This window comes from Dreissena polymorpha, chromosome 7 (assembly GCF_020536995.1).
Source record: "Dreissena polymorpha isolate Duluth1 chromosome 7, UMN_Dpol_1.0, whole genome shotgun sequence".
Classification (NCBI taxonomy): domain Eukaryota; kingdom Metazoa; phylum Mollusca; class Bivalvia; order Myida; family Dreissenidae; genus Dreissena; species Dreissena polymorpha.
Window position 1 is genome coordinate 11,198,043 of NC_068361.1, and position 27,134 is coordinate 11,225,176.

Below are 27,134 nucleotides of genomic sequence, written 5' to 3' on the forward strand. Positions count from 1 at the left end.
TATTTTATGCTTTCCGGTGGTTAATAGAGAAATATCAGTGAATTAAAACTGATAATTTCACTGTTTCAACAATGAAAATTATCAGTGAAAATTATCGATAATGTTCACTGTTTACTGTGAAATGACGTCATTTTTTTCGAAATGACGTCATTATCCCAGTGAAATTCTTTAGTTAAACTCTTTAACAATGTTTATAAACTGTAAAAAAAGCATAAAATAAAAAGAAAATTTGTTGGATTCGGCGGAATATCGATTTTAATTTACTCATGATCATAGGAAATATATATTTTCACTCGTGGCTGCGCCACTCGTGAAAATTTTATTTTCTATGATCACTCGTGAATTAAAATCGATAATCCACCGATTCAAACAAATATCCTCTATATAATGATTTTTCTTTAACATTTCAACAATTAACTGACAGAAAGGTCTCGCATGAAATAATAACCTAAATAAGCATTAATTTAATATATTTTACATCAACAAAAAACGTCAAAATATATCAGCTTGTGTAAATGTATGTACACACAAATAAGTGCCAACGAAAGTATGCATCAATCATGTAGCACGGAGAAGATACAATACTGTTTGATCTTTACAATTGTTCTATTGGCGTGCGGTTTAAATTAGCAGTATGTTTACACATTCCTGTGAACGGTTGTAGTTTTCACATACATTTCTTAACAGATACACATTGATACAAACTAGCATTACAACAATGAGGCAGTACATTTCATGAACATATTTTACTAAACTTAACATGAAAAACATATGAAAAATGTTTGTGTTTAATTATTTATGAAAAAGGAATTCACGCCTTTTTCATGTCACTTGCACTATAATATTTTAAAAAGGACGAGTAACATTGTGGAACGGCTATACATACGGTCTAAATTTAATTTAATTTTTATTAATTATCAAATTGTAAAGATGACCTGAATTTGTTCATCAATATATGCGTCAACGATGGAAATATGGTTTGAACGATTATAACAATTTGACAACTTTTTCCACAGTTTATCACAGGTCAAGAAAAAGTCGTATTACCTTGTGTTACACTTACTTGAATCCTTAGAGTATATCACATACATACTTCGATATACCTCTGATATATATTTATTAACGAATTCAACTCGAATGCGAGCATTTTGTGCATGTCATCTTTTGTTAATGAGGGCCCCGTCACACAGTCATATTTATGTTGACGATAGCTCTGGTGAAATTGCACATGTATCTGTCGAGACTAGACGGGATACTTAGTATTGTCATAAAACATATCCCAAATTATTCCATAGCAAAAGCTGTCACAAATGTGTATGATAGTTATAATATGCATTCTTCACATAGCCTGCCTGTGACAAGTACTTGTTACTCATGTCCAGTATAAAGTAAGTGTGCAAGTACAATTTTTACCTAACATAATACGTTATAATAATGTCCTGTATAGAAAATTAAACAAGTATTTGATACTCATGTCCAGTATAAAGTAACGGTGCAAGTACAATCTTTACTTAACATAATGCGTTCGGATTATGTCCGGTATAGAAAATTAAAATAGTACAATATTCTCAATTATATGGTGGAAATGAAAAACTAGCAAACCAACACAATTGATATCTGAAACGAAATATCCCAAAACCATTTTGCTTAATAATCAAAAACTGAAAGAATTGCTGTTAGAAAAGTGGAAAATGCGCATGCATTAATTTAACTGAACTATTCACAGTCAAGCGTGCAGTCAAGGAGAAACTTAATTGGCGAAAGGCATTAAAGTCATATTTACAACGACAGTTTATGCCATCTGGCAACCGCACTTCTACAATTCACTAATTCGTCCCAATGGAGTTTCTCATCGCCCCGAGATTCTCGCGAGATCTTCGCACGACCTATTAATACGTCGTTGCCAATTTTGTTGTCATTACAGACCAGAACTTCCAGCGTTACGTTCTGTAGACAGTCTTTTTGAAGGCTGAACGTGAGAGCTTCGTTCCAAACTGGGTCAGAGACGTTATGGAGCGTTGACGTCTTTTTCTTCTTTACCTTTTTCTCCGGCCCAGTACCGAGGGAAACCTTTACGTACGGATCTAAAAGTATAAAAGAAACATTTGTGGATTAATATATAAGCTTTTTGCATTTTTACATGTATGCTGTATCCGATTGATTGATGCGCCTGCTAAGCCTGCTTTTTATAACGAGATGAACGTTACGCGTGTCGGCTAAGATGAAACCAACACTAAAACGGGATTCGAACACGAGTAAATACACGTCCAAAATGGCCCTGAAATACATAAACCTCGCTCTAGTAAATGGGACATAATGCAGGTGCGTAAAGTTTCGTCCCAAATTAACCTTTGAAATCCGCACATACTTTCCAGTAACAACACGTTCCGTGAACCTGGATTTTTGCTAATTAAACCGTTACACGAAAGGTACAATACAAGCGGAAAGTGTCGTGTCTTTTTAGCCTATACGGACTGCATGGGCTCATCTGAGATGACACTTTACGCAAGTTCATTAAACACCATTTTCCCAGAGCGCGGCGCAGGTGAACTGAATAATTTATTATTCCATTGCATCGGGGTTTCTTGTTTGTATTGACCGACTTTTAAGGTCATTGCGATGTTATTAATTATGAACTATTAACGTGCATAACATATCGACACAGAAATATGTACCGATGGCTGATGAGTCAGTATTATGAGATATTGCTTATAATTAATCAGGGAAGCTTATCCTATAACCTATTCTTCAAAGAGAAAGGGTCTTTCAGACGATTACAAATATTAAGGTTTCTACAATAATGTGTTTCTGTTTTTGATTTAATTTTAAGGCCAAAGACGAGTACGGATATTTAATATAAAAATCAAAGAATTTATTATAATGCTCAAAAGATCAAATTAAATATGATATTAAAGAGACCTTTCCACAGATTTTGGCATGTATTGATGTTTGTCATTAAATGCTTTATATTGATAAATGTAAAGATTGAATCTAAAAACATCCAGTAAAAACAAGAATACAATTGAACACAGATAAAAAGTAACCCTCAACTAGGCTCGAACCACTGACCCCTGGAGTAAAAGTCTATCGCTTTGACCATTCAACCATCCGTGCTTACACAATGTGTGTTGTATTTTATACATGTACTTTGTATAAGCAATCCTCGTAGTATCACATAACATAACGACAACAGAACTCTCCAAATTATTCAATCGTTTCGCGTTGCAACGCTTTATAATTATCAGGATTTCAAAAACGTGAGAAGATGCATATAATGAATATTTTAGAGCATGGTTAATGTTCAGTTTTACTGTTTTCTCACAACAATCATAACTACAACGAAAATTTGCGAATCTGAAACATTTTTTTTATTTTGTCATTTTACCAAAAACGTGAAAAGGCCCCTTTAAACTAAGTTACATGTCAACTATGAGATTATTAGTATTACACAAAGTAGATGTATGCGTACGCCTAAATTCCAAGTAAGAAACACGTCAACACTTTTAATAACACATCGCATGTATCCCTATACATGGTATCTTTAATATTCAGTTTTATATATGTGAATACTATATATTACAATTTTTACACAAACACATCGCATAAAGACCGTCGCAAAGTCGTCTATTTTTCAAAATCAGAATTCCACGAGTTTACGACTCAACGAAAAGTCATTAAAATCACGCCTACGTGTATAAATCATTTTACAGTGAAAGTATGCAAAATGAATACCAAGTTTTGCAATAACAAAATTTGCTTTGGTCTATTTTATGTTTGGTTACTACACGTTATATATCCAAAGCCCTTAATAGCGAAAGCGTTCACATACGTGTTAATTAGAACTGTCGCACATTTCTTCAGGGGAGAATCAATAATGTCATCTTGTTCGAAATACTTTTTTGGGTGTTCCAGTTTTGAATGAAAACTCTAAGCAGATAAGAAAGAATACTGAATGTTTAATATGAACATGTTCAAAACGCTACGCTATCATTTAGAAAATTCACTTTTACTGTTATATGTTGATGGCATTACGCCAATTTGCAGAGAGCACATTTCGTTAAAAGGACATTAAATGCGAAATTGCCCAAACTTTATAATACCACGCGTGCGCAGCTTACATGGTTCGCGTTAATTCCTGAAAGTTTAAGCCGCCGGAATAACACCATGGCGCAAATAATACCACATCCGCTTGAATGAGAAATGTATATTACATGACGGTTGTATTTAACTACCTCAGTTATATAGCGCACTTTTCAAACAGTATTGTGCGTTCAAAGACGCATTACAAAAACAAGTCATATGACATATTAAAGATATGTAAACAAAATGTACATGTCTAACTAATAAAACGTAATACAAGAGCTGGCTTTACCAAATGAGGATTAAAAATTTTTAAAGAAAACGCCTAAACATTAAGAACCAAAATATTATAATAATAAAAAAAGAATAATTCACAATTTATATGACTAGAATAAATAACATAATTCAATATATAACTACTAAGAATCAGTTAACATTGGCTTGAGTAAAAGAACATTAATTAAAACCAATACTAAAAACAAATACACAAATTTGTGCGAAGTACCAGAACAACGTGGTCAAAAAGCATGTTACTGTTATCTGGTGTATATTTAATTTGACCTATATTTAAAAATCCACTGATTAAACTAAATGTTATCATCTGTATTTTAAAATATTTAAAGTTCCTGTAGCAGTGGTTTGCTCTTGTTGATAATTATTATGTATGTAATTTCAACGAATACATACGCACTACAAACTTAAACTACGGAAATCAGACCAATCAAGTGAAGTCTTATGGTAAGTGTTTAACATAAACCTACCTATTGTCATTTTTCCTCGTTCATGATAGCGTAAATTTCTTGCTTTCATTATGACTACAGTCAATCTTTCTGCACTGGACAAATATCCAAGGGAGAATATCACTTCGCCGTTCTGAAAAATACCACAAGTACCGTTATTAAGTATTAGTTTAAGCATGAATAACTAATGATTTTTTTAAAGCAACGTAAGCACAATACTTTATAAACTATAGTATATGCCATGGGTTTAGCGCAGCAAATATTGTTTCCTAAAATGCCGTTTCTACATCATAACAAATTATTTCTAACAAATGATATCAATTTAAATCCTGTGAGCGCACTAGTTTATTTTTGCATGGCTTGTTTTTTGGAACAATTTCAAGGCTCGTTCATGACGTTGATGTTTCTTATCTATTTTAACCAATTAAAGGGACTTGTCCAAAGTTTGAAAAAACAACAAATTAAAAAAGTCAGCTATTGAAAAAGAGTAAAATGTATTATAATAATTTTACAAGCAAACAAAAACACTCCGTACGGAGATAAATGTGCAGATTATGTGTAAGTTCATTGATATTTATCAATAACAATCGTAAAAGCTAGAAAACGCGTCTTACATTTATCATCGATAATTTTGAAAAACATTAACGATATATAGTTTCAACGACATTCCAAGCTTAAAAGCCTGAATGGTTTTTGGTTAGCTTGTTAGTGTTTGCTTCTAGCTTGCACGTGTTTTATCCTGAGGGACGTCACATTTTGTTGTTGTATTTGTTCCTTTGTTACTTTTAATATTTAAAACTGTCCAAAGTATCACAGTTGTGTCTGTAAATAAAGTAAGTTTTGAAAACTACAAAAAATATGTGAGCAGGTTAAAAAAGTCAGAAATGTTTTGAAGCGCCCATGTATTCATAATGAAAGAAAATGATGTCTCAAAATCTGTTGTCGGGAATCATATTGGATTTCCGCATGTCAACAGGCCTCCAGCAAGAAAAAAGAGCCACGACAAGGCGTGTTACATGGATATTCCAATACGACTTATATAGTTACATGCAAAATATGTTAAGGTGCGTGCAGTACTCTAAGCTGAAAGATGAAGTTATATTAAGTTATGTTGTGCTGTGAATTCACCACCAAAATCAATTGTTACATTGGATGACTAGTCTATTTTTTCAGACTTTGTTCATCGCTTATATAGCCAAAGGCGCTCTTTCTTTAATCAAAAGACACTTAACAAGTTGGAAACGTAATTTGCCACGATTCATTAAAATGAGTAATAAACTGATTAACATTAAGGCATCCAAAAGCACCAACATCACCAAGAGCTGCTTATGAAGTTATAAACAAATTTCAATTTCAATTGCGCTTCTCAAGTGATACATTATAAGTATTGCACTAAATACGTTATGGAAGCGCCTGTTGGGCCTGAGTGCTGAGGATGTGGTGTAGGTTACTTTATACTAAAAACAAGCGCCTGTTGGACCTGAGTGCTGAGGATGTGGTGTTGGTTACTTTATACTAAAAACAAGCGCCTGGTGGACCTGAGTGTTGAGGATACTTTATACTAAAAACAATCATGGTGTAAGGCTGCACTATGTACATAAATAAAGTTCGTCGATTACAAATATATTGTTATGGTGGAAACAAGGGTTGTTGCGTTTTGGGGCATAATATGTTTATATGTTTATCATTAGGCAATGCATTGATATGCACTTATAATAAATTAATTTCATGTCGTGGATTTGATATTACAAGATGAAACAGAGCTGTTTGGCGTATGCCAATTCTCTGAAGTGTAGCTGGTATATAATTGGAGAACATAGTACATTTTAATTTTTGAAAGTTCTTACTTGCATTGAACATGACGTTCTCTTTTTAAATCGCTCCAGTTAAGAAATCACCTTCAGAACAACTATGGTTATGGGGGTCTTGTATTATGCAAAATGATGCATACATTTCGGCTTAATGTTGTCGCGTTTACATTGAACTACATCAGGAAAATATTTAGTATACTGTGACCTATTTGCCCTATTCAATTTTCACAAGGCAGGCAGAAGTACAGAATTGCAAAATTCTTTTTTTCCCAGGCGTATACGCTGGGTGCGGTTAATTACATTCAATTTGTATGTGTCTTTTTTGCTACTTGCAACATTTCTGACACAAATGTTGTTATTGACAAAATTGAAATAAATATAATATTTTGTATTGCAAGAAACATAAATTGCACAAGCAACGACTTCCCGTTTTCGTGTACTTCAATTAGTGTATAAGTTCTTCATTTGTTGATTTTTTTGCCAAAGTAACCTCGTTTAAACGAACACGTATTCACTTAAGAAAATGAATTGCTTTTAAAAGGTCATGCACTCGGAAATTGTACAATTATGATTATAAATGAAGTGTAAATATTGCTACGCAGTTAAACCATTTCGATGTCGATATCAAATGGTACTTCTAACCGGAACAAATCCCTTAAAAATATGCATTGCTCTTAAATTACAAATGTTATGAATGGAATATACTGCAATACACGCTGAATGCGTTGTTTAAGAGTTGCATTATTATTCTCCTTAAAATCTTTATGTTTACATCAAATAATTGTTCTCTTCACTTTCTTTCTTAATGTTACATTCTAGTCAAATACATGCGCAAAATATAATGCAGAATATGATCTTACATCTTGCGTTTTAAATTCCTTGGATTTCGAAAGCGGTTTCCAGAAGGATTGGCGTTTGGAAAAGTCCACGTTCTCCAGAGGAAGTTTAACCTGTCCCATACACACGTGGCGAGCAAACTGGTCATAATCGAACAATAACAGTTCAAGAGTCATGGAACTCAAATTGTTTTCATCCACCTCGTAAATAAACTCTTCGTCAAAAATAGGCTGCGTTGTTCTTCGATGTATTTTACTTTGAAGATGCGTGCGCCGATCCGGAAGTAGTCTTACTTTGCAATATGGATCAGCGGTTGACCTATCATCTCGCGTGACGAGATTCTCGGCCTCGACGAGATAAATGGTCAGCAAAGATGTCTCTGCATTGAATTCTAGACTAAAGTTGATGCTTCCAAGAGGATCTTCTTCAATGTTTGCTACCGATCTTTGGCGCCTAAGCACCTGCACAAGTAAATCTCAAATCGTTACGTATTTTGTAAATAAATTGGGCCTCGTTCTGTGGAAAATAGGCTTAATCCATGTGCGCAAATGTTCAATCCATATTAATCTGTTTAGTCCTCACTAGATCTGAATTTTGCTTAGAAGAGGCACCATTTATTTAAATAACAACAACATAGAAGCGTTAAGTGTCGTGTACGATTAGCCTGTGCTCACTGCTTACGCTAATTTGGAACGTCATTGTACGCACATGCATGAAGCCCAATTGTCCAAAAGCGTTGCCTAATTATGTGACGGTGTTAACCCATTGCATGCTGGTATATTTGTCGTCTACTAAGTTGGTGTTTGCTGAATTTCAAAAATCATCATTTTCCTCACTTTTTTTCAAAGACACTATCAGAATAACAAACAGTTTGGATCCTTATCGGACGTCATGTTTTGTGGCGTCAGATCTTGATCCAAACTGTTTGCAAAGGCCTTTACAATTCGGATCCAGCGCTGAAAGGGTTAATAAACATGCAGGTACATTGTATTTTTATAGTCGAAATGACCATATGAAGTATAATTTACTTCTATAGTGTTCCTATAACAAAGTCATTTAGATGAAATAGAACCGATTTGTTTTAACTATTGTGTATGACCGATTATAAACGTAAATCTGCTGATACATATGGGATCCAATCAAAAAAATTCGCCACATTTCTTATTTGAGCTTTATATTTCAAATGATTTGTACTTTTATGGCTAAAGTAACTTAAATTGAGGTAGTTATGTTATTTTTTTAATATTGATTGCATACTGACTAATTTTATTTTTCAAATGCTTTGGAAACTGCACACAATCTTTAAGTATATCTGACAGATTTCTGATAAAAGTTGATTTGTTTTACTTCTCTAACAAAACAACAACTATGTAATTAATATGCACAAGTGACAATAAGTAAATGGCATACCCGTCGATCATATAACTTTGAATCTATCTTCCGGAAGTCGATGGCATCCTGCATAGAGGCCCGTCGTTGTCGTTGAATTGTCGGTGTCGGCGAGGTTGCTTCGTCGGAGGAGGCGTGAATAAAGGGCGTGGACTGGAACCCATACGTGAACTCGCGCAGACCACCCAACGACTTTGGTGTTGTGGCACCCGAGCTGGCCTCTGCCAGCGTAAAGTCATTATTACTCACGTAAAATTATTATTAATTTTCGTAGACCATTAATTTTCGTTGATTTTGTGGTTCGATTGACCCACGAATTTTACACAAACATATTGGATTTATTTATCATTTAGATCAATCTTATAACTTGTGTGATATAGTATTACATGAAAACACTTGAATTTATCAATAATTCCTTATTGCAACATGTATGAAAAAAATGTGACAAATTTGAAAACAAAAGTGAAAAACCTCTGTAACAAAAAAAACGCATTGTAAAATATTACGGGCACTTAACAATTTATTTAAAAGCTCCATATTTTTTTTTAAAGCAATCAATATAGTTTACAGGTCTCCTGGGTATGATTAGCATTAACAAACCATATTTTACGCCGACATCAACCGTCTCCCGTACTAATGTAAAAATAAACTAAAATAAACAGCCGTAATTAAGATTGATGGCTTGATGGCATTAAATATACCATTTAGTATATAATTATTAATACATTTATATAGTATCCTAATGAACAATACAGTAATGCAATTGATGAACATATTGGTCAACCTGTTTCAATTTATGAATAATTGTTTTTTTGTTTAATTGTCCTGTTCCTTTGTTTCTTTTGAAGGAACCACATACGGTTACTAAATACAATCAATTAATATAATGTACTAATCAATACGAAAAAAACAAATTCACTGTAGTGTTAGTGTGTTTGATAGTGGCGATTGTAAGTACAATATATAATAACAAGTTAAACGTCATGACATGCTATTTACAGTGATGTCAGATAAATATCTGCTCTTGGCAAGTTTTGCTACCTCTTTCACTCAATTCCCTTCACTATGACGTCGTGTAATGCACACGATGGTTGGCACCTCTGTTGACATGTTTATCGAATTACAATAATAAAAAAGTGTAATAATACAACTTGTATAACACCAGTTCTTAAACGGCTACTACTAATACTTCAAATTCGTGAATGATCACTGTTACCGATTGTTAACCACATATCCCTATCAGATGTTATGCTTCGAAAACTAGTACTGGCTCTTACCCTTGACACACATATTTGACATTCAAGGTATCAATGATGATTCTTGTGCGCGACAAGGTCTTTTACATTTATTGAACAATTTGTGACTAAACATGTTTTGCCATTCTAGACAGTATAAAGCTGTTTTTCGTAAACAAATTGTTAAGGGTGTACATTGAATTGTAAATTTGAGACAGACAGACCGACAGACAAACTGACAGACAGACAGACAGACAGACACAAAGACAGACAGAAAGACAGACAGACGGACAGACAGAAAGACAGACAGACAGACAGACAGACAGACAGACAGACAGGCAGGCAGGCAGGCAGGCAGGCATGCGGGCAGGCAGGCAGGCAGGCAGACAGACAGACAGACAGACACACACACAGACAGACAGGTAGGCAGGCAGGCAGACCGACCGACCGACCGACCGACAGACCGACCGACAGACAGACAGACAGACAGACAGACAGACAGACAGACAGACAGACAGACAGACAGACAGACAGACAGACAGACAGAACAGAACAGACAGACAGACAGACAGACAGAACAGACAGACAAACAGACAGACAGACAGGCGGACGGACGGACGTCACACCGATAGACATAGTACCTGGCCGAAGAGTACAGAAAATTGTAATATTTATAATTATAATTTAAAAAAATACAATAGACGTCGATTGCTGAACATAATAAGGTTATTATATAATCATATACAATCGTAACACCACAACAATATTTGCAGAAAAATCACACTTGACCAATTTATATCAAAATTCATTGCGGTGATCGCAGTTTTATTGGTTGTAGTTTGTTTGTGTTCAACGTTTTCGTCATGTGTTAATGTGTATTGCAATATCTCGCTTGACTCAAATAAAGGATGCTGTAGGGATTATAAAAAATACATTATGTCGATGCATTTAGATTTAATATTTTGATTTGTCTTCGTTTGATTTTATGTTTTTGCTTCAACGTATTTCAAATATAATGTTATACCTAATATACCAACTTACTGACATGACGAATCTTAAAATGTCACAATTCAATGCAAGCAGTCCGAAATAATACAAGATACAACTATAATAACAAGAACATACGTTAATCATAATTACTAGAGATTCTGGAATCTGATCTCATAATACATTAAATGTTTTAGGCTATGTTATTTTGTTCTGGACCGAACTAAGAGACAAGTTAACCCTTTCAGTGCCTTTGCAAACAGTTTGGATCCAGATGAGACGGCACAGAACGTGGCGTCTCATCAGGATCCAAACTGTTTGCTATTCTGATAATATTCTTTGAAAAAAAATCGAAGAAAATGCTTATATTAGAAATTCAGCAGTCGACATTTTAGCAGACGACAAATTTCCCAGCATGCAAAGGGTAAATCTGTATCATATACTCGCCCACTGAAATGCGGCAACCGACACTTGGAACATATGTCGTGAATTGACATTAAGTATTGTGACACCATCGTTATATATCTAATAAAAAGTTATCTATACAAACACATATAGAAGACTGCTAGTAGATGGTCTCATAATTATTTATAAAAGCATATCTGTTTCTTCTACAATACAATTGTATGATTCTTTGATCTTGCTATTGTTCTTGATATTGATATATCTATGGTACAATATGAACAAAAGTTAAATGGTACGACATATAATTGCATAAACAATTTCATAAACGTTATGGCACTTTGTGCAATATTTTGATGAATGTACTGAGACGCCAACACAATATTCCATACAATTACATTTAAACAAGAGGCTAAATGTTCTCGAGAGCTCACCTGAGACACCACGGAAATGATCTAAACTGGTAGTGTCCACAGTGTTTTACAATAGCCGTTTAAGTAAATCTGTTCAAAGACCTGGAAGCCACGTTTTTTAACAAACCATAAATTCCGACATAAGGCCATACATTATACAGTAACAAGTAAACGGCTTCATGTTTCACTTTAAGTTGAGTGGCGCCCGAAGAACAACGGATAAAAAGCGATCACAAAAACCCACAATGAGCATGTTTTGCTCAGGCGTGTTTAAAAGAATTAAAAAAATTAATGAAATTTATTAAATGAGTAGGCACACACATTTATGTGAACTGAATTAATAATTTGGCATTTATTGACATATAATCTACCTTAGCAAGACTTATGAATATTATATTGCTTCATTCTCAAATCGAGTGTGTCTGTCACAAATAATTCAGGCACAAATTGCCTATCGGAAAAAGAACTTTTGTTCACATCACATAAAAGGGAAAAATCGCCTAAAAGTATGCGACAAATTTATATCGCCATAATGTGCGACCTTGGTTCATTCATAGGGAAATTCATTTTGGTAATTTCCGGAATGCCATAAAATTTCCATTTATAATGCCTGGTTGTATTACAACTGTTACAGTGAACAGTTGACTGTAAAATAGTATTGAATTTAATTTAAAATTCTTTGCCATCTTAAAGCTTATGAACTAAAACAATAGAGTTGAAATAGACAATACAATTGAAGACTCTGAAACAAAAACAACATTAGATATTTAAAAGATCTAAACAATGAATGATTCAAGCCTGGTAATAAGCTAATTAGTGTTGGTGGTCTTTTTGTCGACATTAATGCGGAAACTACAATAAAGATTTATGAAATCTGTAATATACATTTATATACAAGATGTTGCAGTATATGTATGATCGCTGTTGCCAGATGGAGACTGGTTAGTGCTCACCAGCTTAACCCTTTCCCACTCAGAAGCAAAGTGAAAATGGCTATATGCAAACAGCATAAAACCAGAATAGCCTGCGAGTAACTCGCGGTCTGTTCAGGTATCTAAAGGTTGTAAGTGAGGCCTTAAAAACTTTAATCTGGTAAGAAAGGTCTTTAAATAAATATAACATTCTATAGGATTATAAATGCGTCAATAAGCGTATCTAGGTGGTAAATGGTAAAGACATCATTATTGCATCAATTGTTATCTAGAGCGTTGTGACGATTACCTCCGACGCCCGATTAGCAGATGTAGTAGTAGTTTGGTCGTAGTAGTTCGGAAGTAGTTTTGTGTTGTATTTGTTGTTGATGTTGTTGATTAAAATTATTTTTATTTTAAAAATCTACGAAGCTTTGTCAAACAAAAACGTTTAAAACAAGCGTATTATTTGATCGAATTCTACGAAGGGACAAATACAACACTTTGCAGGAGAAAGGATAGGCATGTAAAATATGGCAGTTACTAAGATAAATGAGATAATAACGTGAGTTTATAATGCCATGGTAAACAGGGTTATCGGCGTGTAAAGCCGTTTACCTTGTACTACTGATACAGCGGATTTAATACGCTTTAAGTGTCTCAATTTCAAATATAAATGCATTGGTCGAAGATTTTCGCTTTTAACTTTGAATACCTATCTTGCGACAAAGCATTTTGTCTTAAAAACTTGTTCATTCTGGTTTGTGCCCTTCATTTCCATGAGGATCAAATAACCAGCAGTGAAAGCATCGTTGTTATTATCAACATTATCAACGTAGAAGAAAACATTATAATTGAAGTATTATTTGTTGTATTTGTTGTTCTAGTAGTTGTAGCAGTGCTGTAATACGATTGATACATTACTCTGTCTTTCATTTTCACATCGAATGTAAATTATTTATACTAATCTAACTTGATTACTCCGCACTTTCTGCGGTACACATAATTATTTGTCACAAATCGATATAATGTCATACATTTTCTATAGCTGTAAACTAATTTATGTTTGCAAATTTTATATAGCGCTTATATTGGTTGATTTGTTAATATATCGGTCACGCAAAGATTGTTTCCATGTCTTGGCTTGAAATAGTATAATGGTTGCCTTGTAAATATTTAATTCCCACCCAGGTCTAAGTACCAAATAGTGTATCAAATTACTTTCTCCTGGTATGAATATAATCAATAATTATTGTTTCGATATCTGTGAATGTTCAACGGGGTGGGGAAGTAGTAGTGAAGAAAGCAGTGAAAATCTATAAAATCAAAGCAAAATGATCCGCGAGGATCTTTTACTCTCGATCCCTAAAGAACAAATTAAATTACACTGGAAAACGGAGCTAATTGCATGTGCATAAAGTGTTGTCCCAGACTGCAATGGCTAATAATGGAGAGTATCTTCCGCTTATATGGTATATTGAGTGTACGGAAAGATTCTTCTTAGCAAAAGTCAAGTCTAAAAAAACACAGGCTAAGCTGGGAAACCTTTTACGTACTTGCATTAAGTCCCGTGTTTTTCCAGAGCTAAGCTCAATTATTTTGGCTATTATTTACTTCTTATCATATTAACTTTCATCGTTGTCATCATCATCGGTTCCGTCATCAGCATTGATCCCCCATCAACATCATATTTTAACATTTATTCGTGTCCATATTGGATGCCTTCATCACCATCGCCATCAGCATCACAAAATGTACACCATCACCGTAAGTATCATATTTTTTCTGTTGAACTTATTTCGTAGCTGTTACGTTATGAACAACTTTAAATACATTTTAATATATACATTGGAAATTATTAATAAATCTTTCAGTAAAGATTATTAATAATATCATACTTAAATATTGGAAATTATTAATATATGTTTAATTATAAAGGAAATGAATTGATAATACAATAATTAAAATGTGCTTAAAATATTTTGCACAAACAGGCAAACTTTTACATTCTTTGTTAAAATGTAATAGATCAGTAACTTGAACTAAACAGATGAAATATGTGTTGTCCGTCGAACTGACCAAAGCTGATAATCATAAGTGCAATTCGGCTGCCTCAAGCGTTATAATCTGAGTCAGCTATCTCTAACATCGGTCAAATGTAAATAATGGTGTCTTCACGTTTCCTGCATCATTGAATAAGTACATTTAGCAAATAAGCCAATCGACAATTAGCACGAGTGGAAACAGACACTAATGGCCAATCACAAGTGTAGTTTAATTTATGCAAATTAACCTGTCAATAAAATGTAGATGTTTTGTCAGAATAGAACACTCTTCGCTTAGAATTTGAGGTTAACGAATCAAGAAAGATCCAATCATGTAGTTATCAGACTGTATTTATATATTTGGAAATAATAAATTATATTAGATATTAAATTGGACAGGAATTCACATATGGCGTTGTTGTTTGGTATTTCATTTCATGTTGTTATACGGATAGATTGACATTTAAGGAAAGGGACGGACTTGCCCTATTCGCCATGTAACAAAATGCAGTTAATGCGAGTCACGCCATAATGGCAATATGCGCATGACGTGAAATCGAACGATTAAGTGACATAGCCAACTAGTAAATTTTCCAATAAATAGATTATTATTACAAAACATAACAATAAACGATAACAAATTACCAATGCGATTGGTCTCGCAGTATTGTTAATTGTAGAACGAATGTACAGCTACAGTCACTAATTCTGTCGACATTGTCTGATTTTATTGTCCTTGCCTTTATTATGTTTTGCTATTCTTCAACGCTACACTGTTGTAGTTGTTATAATTGCAGAGCACGCATTGTGTAAGTGGGAAAAGTACACAAAGGAACCATGCGTGCTATATTGAAAACCGAAATACACAATGAGGAAATTGCGATATATTATGAAACGATGGAACTACCAAACGGACATCGATAATACACTCATTGCGACTATCGGTTTTGGAAAGTGTTTCTTAATACATTGACATTATCATTATTGACATTATTTTGTCGTACCTATACTCTATTGCAGAACAATCTACATACATGTGCGTTCATTTGTCGGCTTACTGTTCGATTAATTATTCAGTAGAGCCTTTTTGATTGTTTTCACTCATAATACCAAAAGCTGTATTGATATTTGGTATTACATTGGAACCTTTTTATTGAACAGCAAATAATTGAAGTGTACATAAATATGTAAAAATCCTTTGTTTACTTGAATTTTGTTTTCCAATGAATTTTATTGTATATACACTAAATATTTTAAACAAATCTGACCTAGAACAAAGTCTCATTGTAAACACACTAAAATGATTTAAACATTAAGACGATATAAATTAATCCGACATGACCATATTATTGGGGTGTACCATATACGCTTCCGTAGGAATACAATAGACACGGATAATATGATGGTGATGTTGATGCTGATGATGATTATGATGAACGGAGATGATAATGCGATTATAAGCTAGCCTAGCAATTATTGTATTGCAAACTTAAATTTGAAGCATGGCATTTAATATGCCATTTACGGAAACCTTCATCGGATTTTTATTGAAAAGCGAAACCGTTTATATCATGTAGTAAATGGCTTTTCTCACGTGGGATTCATTGACTTAATTTGTGTCCTTACTTGAAAGCGTATTATCAAATTATTTGTCATTCGAAGATGGTTTGACGTATTGACAAAACGGAAGTATATTTTGGAACTGTCGCGCCATAAAGTTCAAACATTTCTGAATACATTTTAAGTCCTCGATTTCTTAGCCCTTAAAGCGCTGGAGCGGAATTTTAAAGGCCTTTGCAAACAGTTTGGTTCCAGATGAGACGCCACAGAACGTGGCGTCTCATCTGGATCCAAACTGTTTGCTATTCTGATAGTATTCTTTGAAAAAAAATCGAAGGAAATGCTAATTTTAGAAATTCAGCAGACGACATTTTAGCTGATGACAAATTACCCAGCATGCAAAGGGTTAAAAAAATGACTCAATTAGTCTTCTTTTTCCAATGCAGCACTCCTTCTAAATAAAAGATTGCGTACCGGCGCCTATTGGCTAAGGGGTGTCCACTGCACAAAGGTGCTCATTTGGGAGTTAATTTTCAAAATGATTCGCTTAGTCTATGAGCTTTTCACATGTTGAACACACTGTGTTACCTTTTCACAATGGATATACAGCTGGGAAATAAACGGCCTTAGAAAGAACTGTTCTCGAATTAAGACAGATACAGATTTAAAATGATTCTGGGGAAATGTTCTATATATATATATAGACCACGAACTGTTGAAATGAATTTAAGTTTCCAGTAAAAAACACAACCAAAATTGAAGCGGCGGCACGGTGACAATACAGTAAATATCCTCTAATAATTGTAAAATGTAAAATGTAAAACCATTTTTGCTCATTAGTGTTTGTTTGGCAATAACCACTCAAAAGCAATCTATTTGCGTACATATGCGCTTAATATTTACTTCATACACATCGCAGCTAACACTATTTTAACCGCGTCCTGGGCTTATCGGATGTGCGTCATGAGTCGTCCCAGATGAGCCTGCGCAGTCCGCACTTGGTTGGGCACTTTCCGATTTTATAGAATGTTTCGTTTTAAGAAAGTTGCTTAATACAAATCAAGTGAACGCGGACAGTGTTTTCAGTGATTAGCCTGTGCAGTCTGCACAGGCTTATCATGTATCATGGAATTTTGCATTTAAAGGGAGGCTCTTCTTTACAAAAATCCAGTTGAGGCGGAAATTGTCGTCCCTGAATTAAGCCCAGTTTTCCTGAAACGAGGCTCATTTCAAGACGCATGATTAAATTTATCGGGGTAAAAAATCACGTAAAACAAACTTTACATTGACTGCTGTTTTTTCTGTTACACTACATAATAAGAGCGAAGCAAACGTATTAATTGTGTTGATTTTACTCATTTGTGTTGGTCTGGTGATTTTGTGATATATTCGGCATGTTGATATTATTTTGCCGAAAATAAATGATTGAATTATGATTTACAGTTTAAATAAGAAACCTCTTTGGAAAAACTGGTTTAGTTACAATGTAATTGTAATGTTTGTCATAAAAATGCAAGTACAGAAAAAAGATGGGTACCGCGATATTTGCTGTCTAGCTATTAACGAAATTTCGTGATCAAGGTATTGTTCAGTCACCATGACCGATCTTTTGTTTGATAGTAAGTGAATAATCATTAATATTAACCGTGCCTTGTGTGATCAAATATCAACCCACATTTTCGTCAGTGAAAATAACCTTAGTCTTAGTTAGGTATGGTTTTGTGCGTACTGCACAGGCTTATCTGGGACGGCACTTTACGCACATGAATTAAGACCCGTTTTCCCAGATCGAGGCACATATATACAGTATTGTTCACTTAAACGACATTATTCATAAAACAAATTTGTATGGTGTTTATTCGCCTGACCTATTAATAAAGGTTACTATTGTAATGTATCGTTTCAAATAAAATCAACTAAAATAACTACGGAACAAATTCTTCAAACATTAAAATCAGAAATACTAATATATCACTATTATTGCTTTCATCGGGTCATTGGATGCGCTTGCAAGTTGCATAAACATTTAAAAGTGAATAAGAGTTTGAAACTATAGCCAAGTTTTATTTACCTTCCATACTAGACATAATTTTAATCATCGCGCGTTTAATTTCAAAATAGTTCGGCAAAACTGGGTAACTTTCATTAATAAGGGATTTATAATGGATAAAATTGACATGACTTTAATGAGTTTTATGCAGACCTTTCTTGTTACATGGTAGTAGTATAAAACGAAAACTAGAAAGAAAAACACAAGTTCATCTGATATAAAACAATTCCATACATATTTTGTAATATTGTTGTAAAGATATTGCCATATTCATTTCGATGTATTGTTATAAAATGTATTTGCATGACCGAAATACACTATTTTAGGGACTTGAAATGTGTATATGCCCATGTATTTCATTAAATGTCTTTGGTCGACAGACTAAAATCACTGTAACAAAAAAAGAAAAGCAATGCCTTTACCTTCTTCGCTATCGTTCAAAGACGAAGGCACGAGGCTCTGCGCTCGCTTCCGGTCAATGACCGCCGGCGGCACCCAAAACTTTTCCTCGGCCACCGCGTCCGGTATCGGAGAACTCGGCGTCGACCCCATTCGCTTCCGGGAGCATACGATCCACTCAGTGCGTACTGGTTCTGCCTTGATCACATCCGCCCTGTCAACCGAACATGACTTGAACCTCTCCGTCAGTCGACGTAGTCCCTTGATTACCTCCACGATTCTAGCTTAAGTTGTAAACGTTGTTAAAATAAAGTAAAAGTCTCGAAATTCCGCAAAATACTACAAAGCTCTTAAATAACTCAGAGTACATGTAAGTACCAGATATTCCGTTACGTGACACAAATTGCTCCCAAAATTTCACACGATGCAATAGAGGTTTGCATATTGTTCCAGTAGACAGAATGGTTCGTCTTTTTTCCACTCCTGTAATTTCAGATGCGGTGTTTGTTATTGAAATCCGGTTATTCAACTTCCTTGAGTTTTGTTAAAATCACAATTCCTGTCTCTCGTTTGTAGACGCCGTTGCGGGTTCCGATTATTTTAATTTCGTCCCGATTTCAATTCGGGTGTGTGGGGACCTGATATCGATTTCTGTTTCTGTCGCCGTTTATACAGTTGTGCACTTTACAGTCAAGACAGCGAGAAAGTTTAATTGATTCGACACACTTGACTTCGCGATATAGGCGTTATCATACGTTCTTGATCTTAATTGCGGTTTTCTAATATACACTCTGTGTTTTTGGCTAATAAAACGTAAATTTAGTGATATACCGCGCGCTGTCAGTTATCAGTGTTGTTCACACTTCACTTTGATATGCCGACACGATGTGCTTTCATTTTCCGACGACTCGCCCATACGCTATTAATGTTGTCGCGTATTATTGTTTTCTTTTTTACACTTTAACAACAAAACAGCCAATTCGAAAACGTCAGTTTTTAACTATCAATTTTATTAATTTTTAGGCTTTTTAATGTGTGTGTTTTCAGATTACTGAGCGACAATCATCCGTAATCAATAAAAAAGTCGGATTTTACCGGAATCACTAACTATTTTCATAGGGGAACAATGTACAATATATGAATTGTAAATGTCCACCTTAATCGTTAACAGTGCAAATATTTACTCATCAAATTGAACGCATACAATGATTTTATGTTTTTGTTTTCAACAAAAAAACCAGAACCTCTGATGTAAAACATTTTAAAATTCGCAACGTAGCGTATGGCTTCGAATTTGTTTTTTCACGTCCACGGATTTCGGCATTGCTATCAACAATTCGAATTACGTCTTTCGGCCATAATCCACAGTTTTTATTCAAATAACAGAATCACATGTTTTATTGCCCATACGTTAAAATGACATTTTTTTGTCAGAAGTGTTTCGGTAACGTCAGTTCCACGGCTATTGAGACTTACAACTTTATGTCCCTATCCAACGTTTTTATTCCTATCCTAAAACAACACGTGTCGGTTCCAGCATGAGTGTTTAAAACAGCGAAGATGTAAAAACAAAACTACTGTCAACGCCGAACGTTCACTGTGTGCCTCGCGTCGCACATTTCCCGCTGTATCGCAATGTGTCATGTGCTACTCTAGCGTCGTCTTAAATACCAATAAAACCTTTTACGGCGCTCGAAGAGTATCAGAGAAATCGCGTAAACCAATTTACTGCACAGCACTGTCACATTACCTCTCGCTGCTGAAAACGGCTTTTCATAATAGCGATAACTTTAAATATGCATGCAAGTGCAAGGAGGTATTAATCAAAATAGCCTTACTAACTGATTATCTTATCGTCAATACGTGATTTAACGAGTTTTATGCTTTTTAGAAACGTATGTGTGAAAAGTGTAACATATAAATTTTTCTGGGAAAAGGGGGCTTAATGCATGTGCGTACATTGTCGTCAAATATTAGCCTGTGTAGTTCTCACAGGCTAATCATGGATTTCACGTTCCGATTTGCTGGTATTTTTGGTTTGAAGGAAGTCTACTCTTAGCGAAAATCCAGTTTACTCGATGAGTTCATCCCTGATTAGCCTGTGCGAAGTGCACAGGCTAATATGAGACGACGCTTTCCGCAAAGGAATTGAGTCCCTCAGAACGCGGCTTAGTAATTACTAACTTTACGAAGTTACACTGTAGTTTGTATGATATGAAGCCATTCCTTTGCGGGCTATAGTTCGTTTACTCCTTATATGTAGACAAAACTATCATGGTTTAATAAATATTCAATCCGTTACAGATATAGATCTACAGCTTAAAAATATTTTATTTTTTGGAATAAATGTGATGTTGACGGGCTGTTATTTTATTTCACAGATGATATAGAGTTCTACTTCGGCCCTTAATCGTGAGCAATAACGTTTTCATCAAATCGTGTTTTAGTATAAAAAAGGATTGACTTAAATGCCAAGAGACCCAGGCCATTTTGTATTTGAAACAATAACATTTTAAAACATTACAATTAACTGTATACATTTTATCTGTAAATCAACTTAAACAATTCACGCTGCAATGTTAACCATAAAAACACAAACCTAAACGCGCACAATAATATTTTGAAAAAAATACGTACAGTAAAATGCAGCCGACGGCCATTAATAAACATGCGTACGCTTTATATTGCGGGCAGAGAAACGCAACACATGTTTATGACTACGTCGTTAATATGGATATGATTTTATATGACTGTCAACTACCGTGTGAAGGGAGAGGAGCTAGCTATTCAGATTTTATACGACTGTCAACTACCGTGTGAAGGGAGAGGAGCTAGCTATTCAGATTTTATACGACTGTCAACTACCGTGTGAAGGGAGAGGAGCTAGCTATTCAGATTTTATATGACTGTCAACTACCGTGTGAAGGGAGAGGAGCTAGCTATTCAGATTTTATATGACTGTCAACTACCGTGTGAAGGGAGAGGAGCTAGCTATTCAGATTTTATATGACTGTCAACTACCGTGTGAAGGGAGAGGAGCTAGCTATTCAGATTTTATATGACTGTCAACTACCGTGTGAGGGGACAGGAGCTAGCTATTCAGATTTTATATGACTGTCAACTACCGTGTGAAGGGAGAGGAGCTAGCTATTCAGATTTTATATGACTGTCAACTACCGTGTGAAGGGAGAGGGGCTAGCTATTCAGATTTTATATGACTGTCAACTACCGTGTGAAGGGAGAGGGGCTAGCTGTTCAGATTTTATATGACTGTCACACTACCGTGTGAAGGGAGAGGAGCTAGCTATTCAGATTTTATATGACTGTCAACTACCGTGTGAAGGGAGGGGGCTAGCTATTCAGATTTTATATGACTGTCAACTACCGTGTGAAGGGAGAGGAGCTAGCTATTCAGATTTAATATGACTGTCAACTACCGTGTGAAGGGAGAGGAGCTAGCTATTCAGATTTAATATGACTGTCAACTACCGTGTGAAGGGAGAGGGGCTAGCTATTCAGATTAAATATGACTGTCAACTACCGTGTGAAGGGAGAGGGGCTAGCTATTCAGATTTAATATGACTGTCAACTACCGTGTGAAGGGAGAGGGGCTAGCTATTCAAATTTAATGGTGAAATAAAATGGTATGTCCATTATAATTAACGTTATTGTTTACTTCAATGGAATTTATCTCGAACAATTGATTATCGGCAAGACGCCTATACCGTCATATTTACTCGTATACGTTGCAAAAACAAAACAATGTGCATATTTGTAACATGAACACGTCTTTACACGAAAGTGGGGATTTGCAAACAATGTGCAAACCTCGGGGCATGGATTTAACGGGAACCAGCATAGCTGAATCAAATCAAGGAACGACAACTCTGCGTGGGGATTGACAATGTCCCGCCTTTTCGATGTCAATAAATGTACAGTGTAACACATAAGCATTATTTAAAACTGTATAAAACGTTTTGTAGATGCAATGGTAACATGTTTAGAACTTTAATTCGGTTTTGTTATTTATCAACGATGTATCTGTTTCGAAAAAAAGCACACGTTAAAATCTACGGTTAGTATGTACTTATGTAAATAGGCTCATTCATTGGCATCAGATTTGCACATGGTTGTGATCGACTACATGTAATATTTGCCCCTTAACATTTCGAAACTTTATATCCGACATTTTCTCTGGCAAGTGAACTTTCTGTGAACAGTTCCCTAAATATAGCCTTTGCACGACACATTCATATTACATCATTTACACGTTATTCTGTACAGTTTCAACGTCAGGACAAAAGGAAAGCTATTTCTTTCCACTGGTAACGCCCAATCAATTAGGGTATGTCGGTCGACTTTACTTTTTTTCTTAAGCTTACGATTAGCTTCTTTAAAAAGCATATGTAATTACATTTACAAATCTTCCTGATCGTATATTCAAGTCTTTGATTAGGTTATTTAAAATTAAATATAGCCATTATTAATGCAAGCAACACAATTTCCCTTGACGAAAATACAAAAGTATACGTAATAGTATGATCCAATAGTGAACATTATAAGTAGGCAATTTATGGCATGATCAAACCTAAAATGAAACTGCTCAATATTTATCATTCATATCGCCGTTTACCATGTCCGGATAGGACATGAATCGCTTTCTTTGAAAAATCATTAAAAAAAATGTGGGAAAGGATAGCACCTACGCATTGCATGCAGGTGATACATTATAAGGTATATGCACATCGTATCGTATAAACGATATTTTAATTGTATCTTGTTGGCGTTAAAAACACTTGGCGTACATCTTTTAAAACCACAAACTTGAAGCTATTATGAAACGCATTGTATATATAAATTACAAGTAGGCGAGAATTTTTCGATATCGAAGTCGCAAATGCAATTTTCACGATTTAATCAAAATTCCGACTTTGAGGTAAAGTGTTGGCTGATGATAAAAATGACATTAACACTTGAAAATATGAAAGTGAAATTATATATGTTAAACTATGTGTTAACAGTGTCTACCTTCAGCACGCGCCGACAGATTAATTGGGCGAGGCGTTTATAAGAAATGTAATAAACTATACTATTTTTTAATTCGATATTTATCTGAATTTAATTAAGTTTACTTTAAAAAATTCGCGTTGCGCTATACTATTTTGAAAAGCGACAACTGGGATACATTCATAGTTTGACGCGACCAATGTAACGACGAATACATTATCTAAATGTACATTTTATTTCTTTAACGATATTAAATCTCGCTTTGAATTAAAAAAAATCAACAAATTAATCGTTGATGACAATATTTTAAAAAGAGAGTAAGCGACGTGTCTCAATAACAAATAACTTTTAAATTAATAATGGGCACGTTTGTATCGTGCAAAATGCTGAAATGTATGTATATATTTTTCAATTTATATTGCCAAGTTGAACGTCAAATTCATAACAGATATGATTACTTTTTTTCAAACGTGTCATCCTGCGTTCATCATTTTTTAACTCTGTTTAACACTGCATAACACACACTGCATAACACTGTATAACACTGTATAACACTGTATAACGCTGTATAACACTGTATAACACTGTATAACACTGTATGACACTGTATATAGAGAATACTAGGTTAGCGTTGAATACAGAGAAGTTTATGTTGCGAGGCTTAGAACGCCGGAAGCGCGAGCCTTGGCGAGCGCTTTCGGTGTTCGAGCCGAGCAACATAAACTTCTCTGTATTCAACGCTAATCCTAGTATTCTATTTATCCCATTTGATTTTTTCAACGTGACATTTAACATAAATAGATCTAATAACCTTAACAATAATTTTAATTCAGTCATAAAAGCGCTTAAAATCTAACAAATGTAACCATGCGTAGTGATATACATGTATTTGTTCTGGTACGCAAAATAGTCTTAAAAAAATTCACACACAAACTGTAAAACAAGTAAAAATATCACCATATGCCTATATTCTATTTTACGCAGTATGCGAATTTTAACACATTACGACCGCGAAAAGAAGATTTTACTTTACTATAATTTATTTTATTTTCGAAAGAAAATGATCAAAATCCAATATGGCGGCGATTGCTCCTGACAAAATGCTGTCGATGTCAACATACATGTACACCATCGACGACCTAGTTCTGGCTACCATAACTTTAAATGTCGCTTTTTATGATTTTTGACTGGCGCGACTTTGTACAGGTCTGTCAATACTAAATAAACTGTACGCTGCAGTTTCTTTAGCTATCGAAGACCTTGACAATTTTGACGAGTAAACAGACAATTGCAGCGACTGACACTTTATTTGACAAAATATACAGGGCAATACGTTTTCCGACTTCGGACGATGAATTTAAGGACGCGCAGAACGTGTTTTTTATATAATGTTATGGGTATGCCGTGTGTGATCCGATGCATCAATGGCGCCTATGTTAAAATCATTTCCCCGAGAACAGGGAACGACAAAAGTACAAACAAAAAAATCAAAACACGTAAGAACTAGTATCTTACCTTTAGTTATCCTTTAAAATCCATCTAATAATCCATTTAACTCAATAATTGACGATTTTGCATCTAGGGTCATTAATAATTATTTTAGCATAGTTAAATAAAGACCCTTATGCCATTCTATCACTTTATTCAAATGAGTTTATGAACGCGATAAACTTTCTTCTTCGTCACACGCTACGTCATTTACTCTACATTTCTGCTGTTCAAATGAACCGGAGCAGTTTATCTAATAATAGCCGTTGGTAAACTCGGTTGCATTTGCAGATTTCTGCATACAAACATAATTATGTTTAAACTTGCACAATGTTTTATTTATCTATGGTAAATACACTTATTGTACGAGAAAATAATTTAATATATAAATACACAAAGAATGGAAAACATTCCAGTACACAACAGATAAATGAGTAGAAAATACCCGTGTAAAAAATGGGACGTTCCCAATTCCAGTGTGGTGCTATTTTTACCATCTTATACTTTACACAGTTCTATGCCTAACGTGAATTAAATAGGAAAGCAAACATAGCAGATTATTTATGAACTGTGCGATATGTGTATGGCTTGTTGTACATTCTTAATATTTAAGTTAAATGTCAAAAGTATATGCTTTAGTTATAAACAATGCACATTACACTAAATAATGTCGTATAATTTTGAAGCTCAAGTTTTGTCGACTTTGTTTCTTATGAAAAATGATTCAGTGGTAAAGTAAATATAAATAAAAAAATAACAAAACAAAAATCGTGTAATTTTATATTTTATTTCAACATTTCTTTTGGTGAATATGTCATATATATTTTTTTTCTGCAAAATATGCACATTTTCTTTTAATGGGTGACCTTAAAATTCGATCAATGAACCAAACAATATCGACCTAATTTTAGCGCATATCGCATGACGTCATTTAAAAAGTAGTCCGTGCACGCGACAGGTATATTCCACAGTGTTGAATACAAGCAAGTATATTCCACAACGTGTTATACCGTCAATGTCGCGGTGAAAATGGGATAAAACACTATATCGACGTATTGAAACGGCTAAATCTAATAATTTTGCGCATTTGTAACGTTTACCTTAAAGTACCTTAACTACATAACATATCTTTCCTACAACATTTATTGTGAACGATTATGATGTTTGCCAGATTGCATTTGCATTGATTGATTTCATGCGTAAATATTACCGAAACGTATCTCTACATAGACAAATTAATGTCCCGACAAAGTGATTTTGCCCATCACACCTAATGGACATGCAACGCCCTAAGTCAAAAGGTATAACAAAATTGAAAAAAATATCCGAATCTTTATAGCATCGATGAGGCACAAAAGGACACAAAAAGTACATACAATTACACCACAAATATACAGTACGGATGTATAGGTTTTATGATATATTTTACTTTATTTCGTATTCACTTAACGAAAATAACCCGTTTTAATAGATGTAGGCTTTCCGCAAGGGGAAATTGAAGAGGCATTTACAATGTTTATACATGTCAATATAGTCCCCGAAAGAGTATTTATAAAAAAAAATATACAATTGTGTTTCGTAGGTAAAAATATATTTTTTATCTTAAAACTATCTTCTAAATTCCATGCGCGTCTGCCAGAATCGCAGACACAAATGATCCGACTTTAATGAATCTTTAAATTCAACATCCCAAAATGTTGGCCATATAATAAGTTTTCAAGGATACTTCCACCGGTGACTATTGACTGTTTAGTACATATAGGATATTATGATGTGGTAC

General features: G+C 34.5%; 1 protein-coding gene across 1 annotated transcript; it reads right to left on the minus strand.

Moving 5' to 3' along the window:
• Nucleotides 1-453: 453 nt before the first annotated feature.
• On the minus strand, nt 454-20,514 carry LOC127839272 (synaptotagmin-1-like). Its single transcript, XM_052367552.1, has 5 exons — nt 18,883-20,514; nt 8,879-9,078; nt 7,492-7,929; nt 4,842-4,953; nt 454-2,084 (listed from the first exon to the last, which is right to left on the minus strand). Exons 1-5 carry the CDS (start codon nt 19,010-19,012, stop codon nt 1,780-1,782), a joined length of 1,185 nt encoding a protein of 394 aa, XP_052223512.1. The 5' UTR covers nt 19,013-20,514; the 3' UTR covers nt 454-1,779.
• Nucleotides 20,515-27,134: the final 6,620 nt, after the last annotated feature.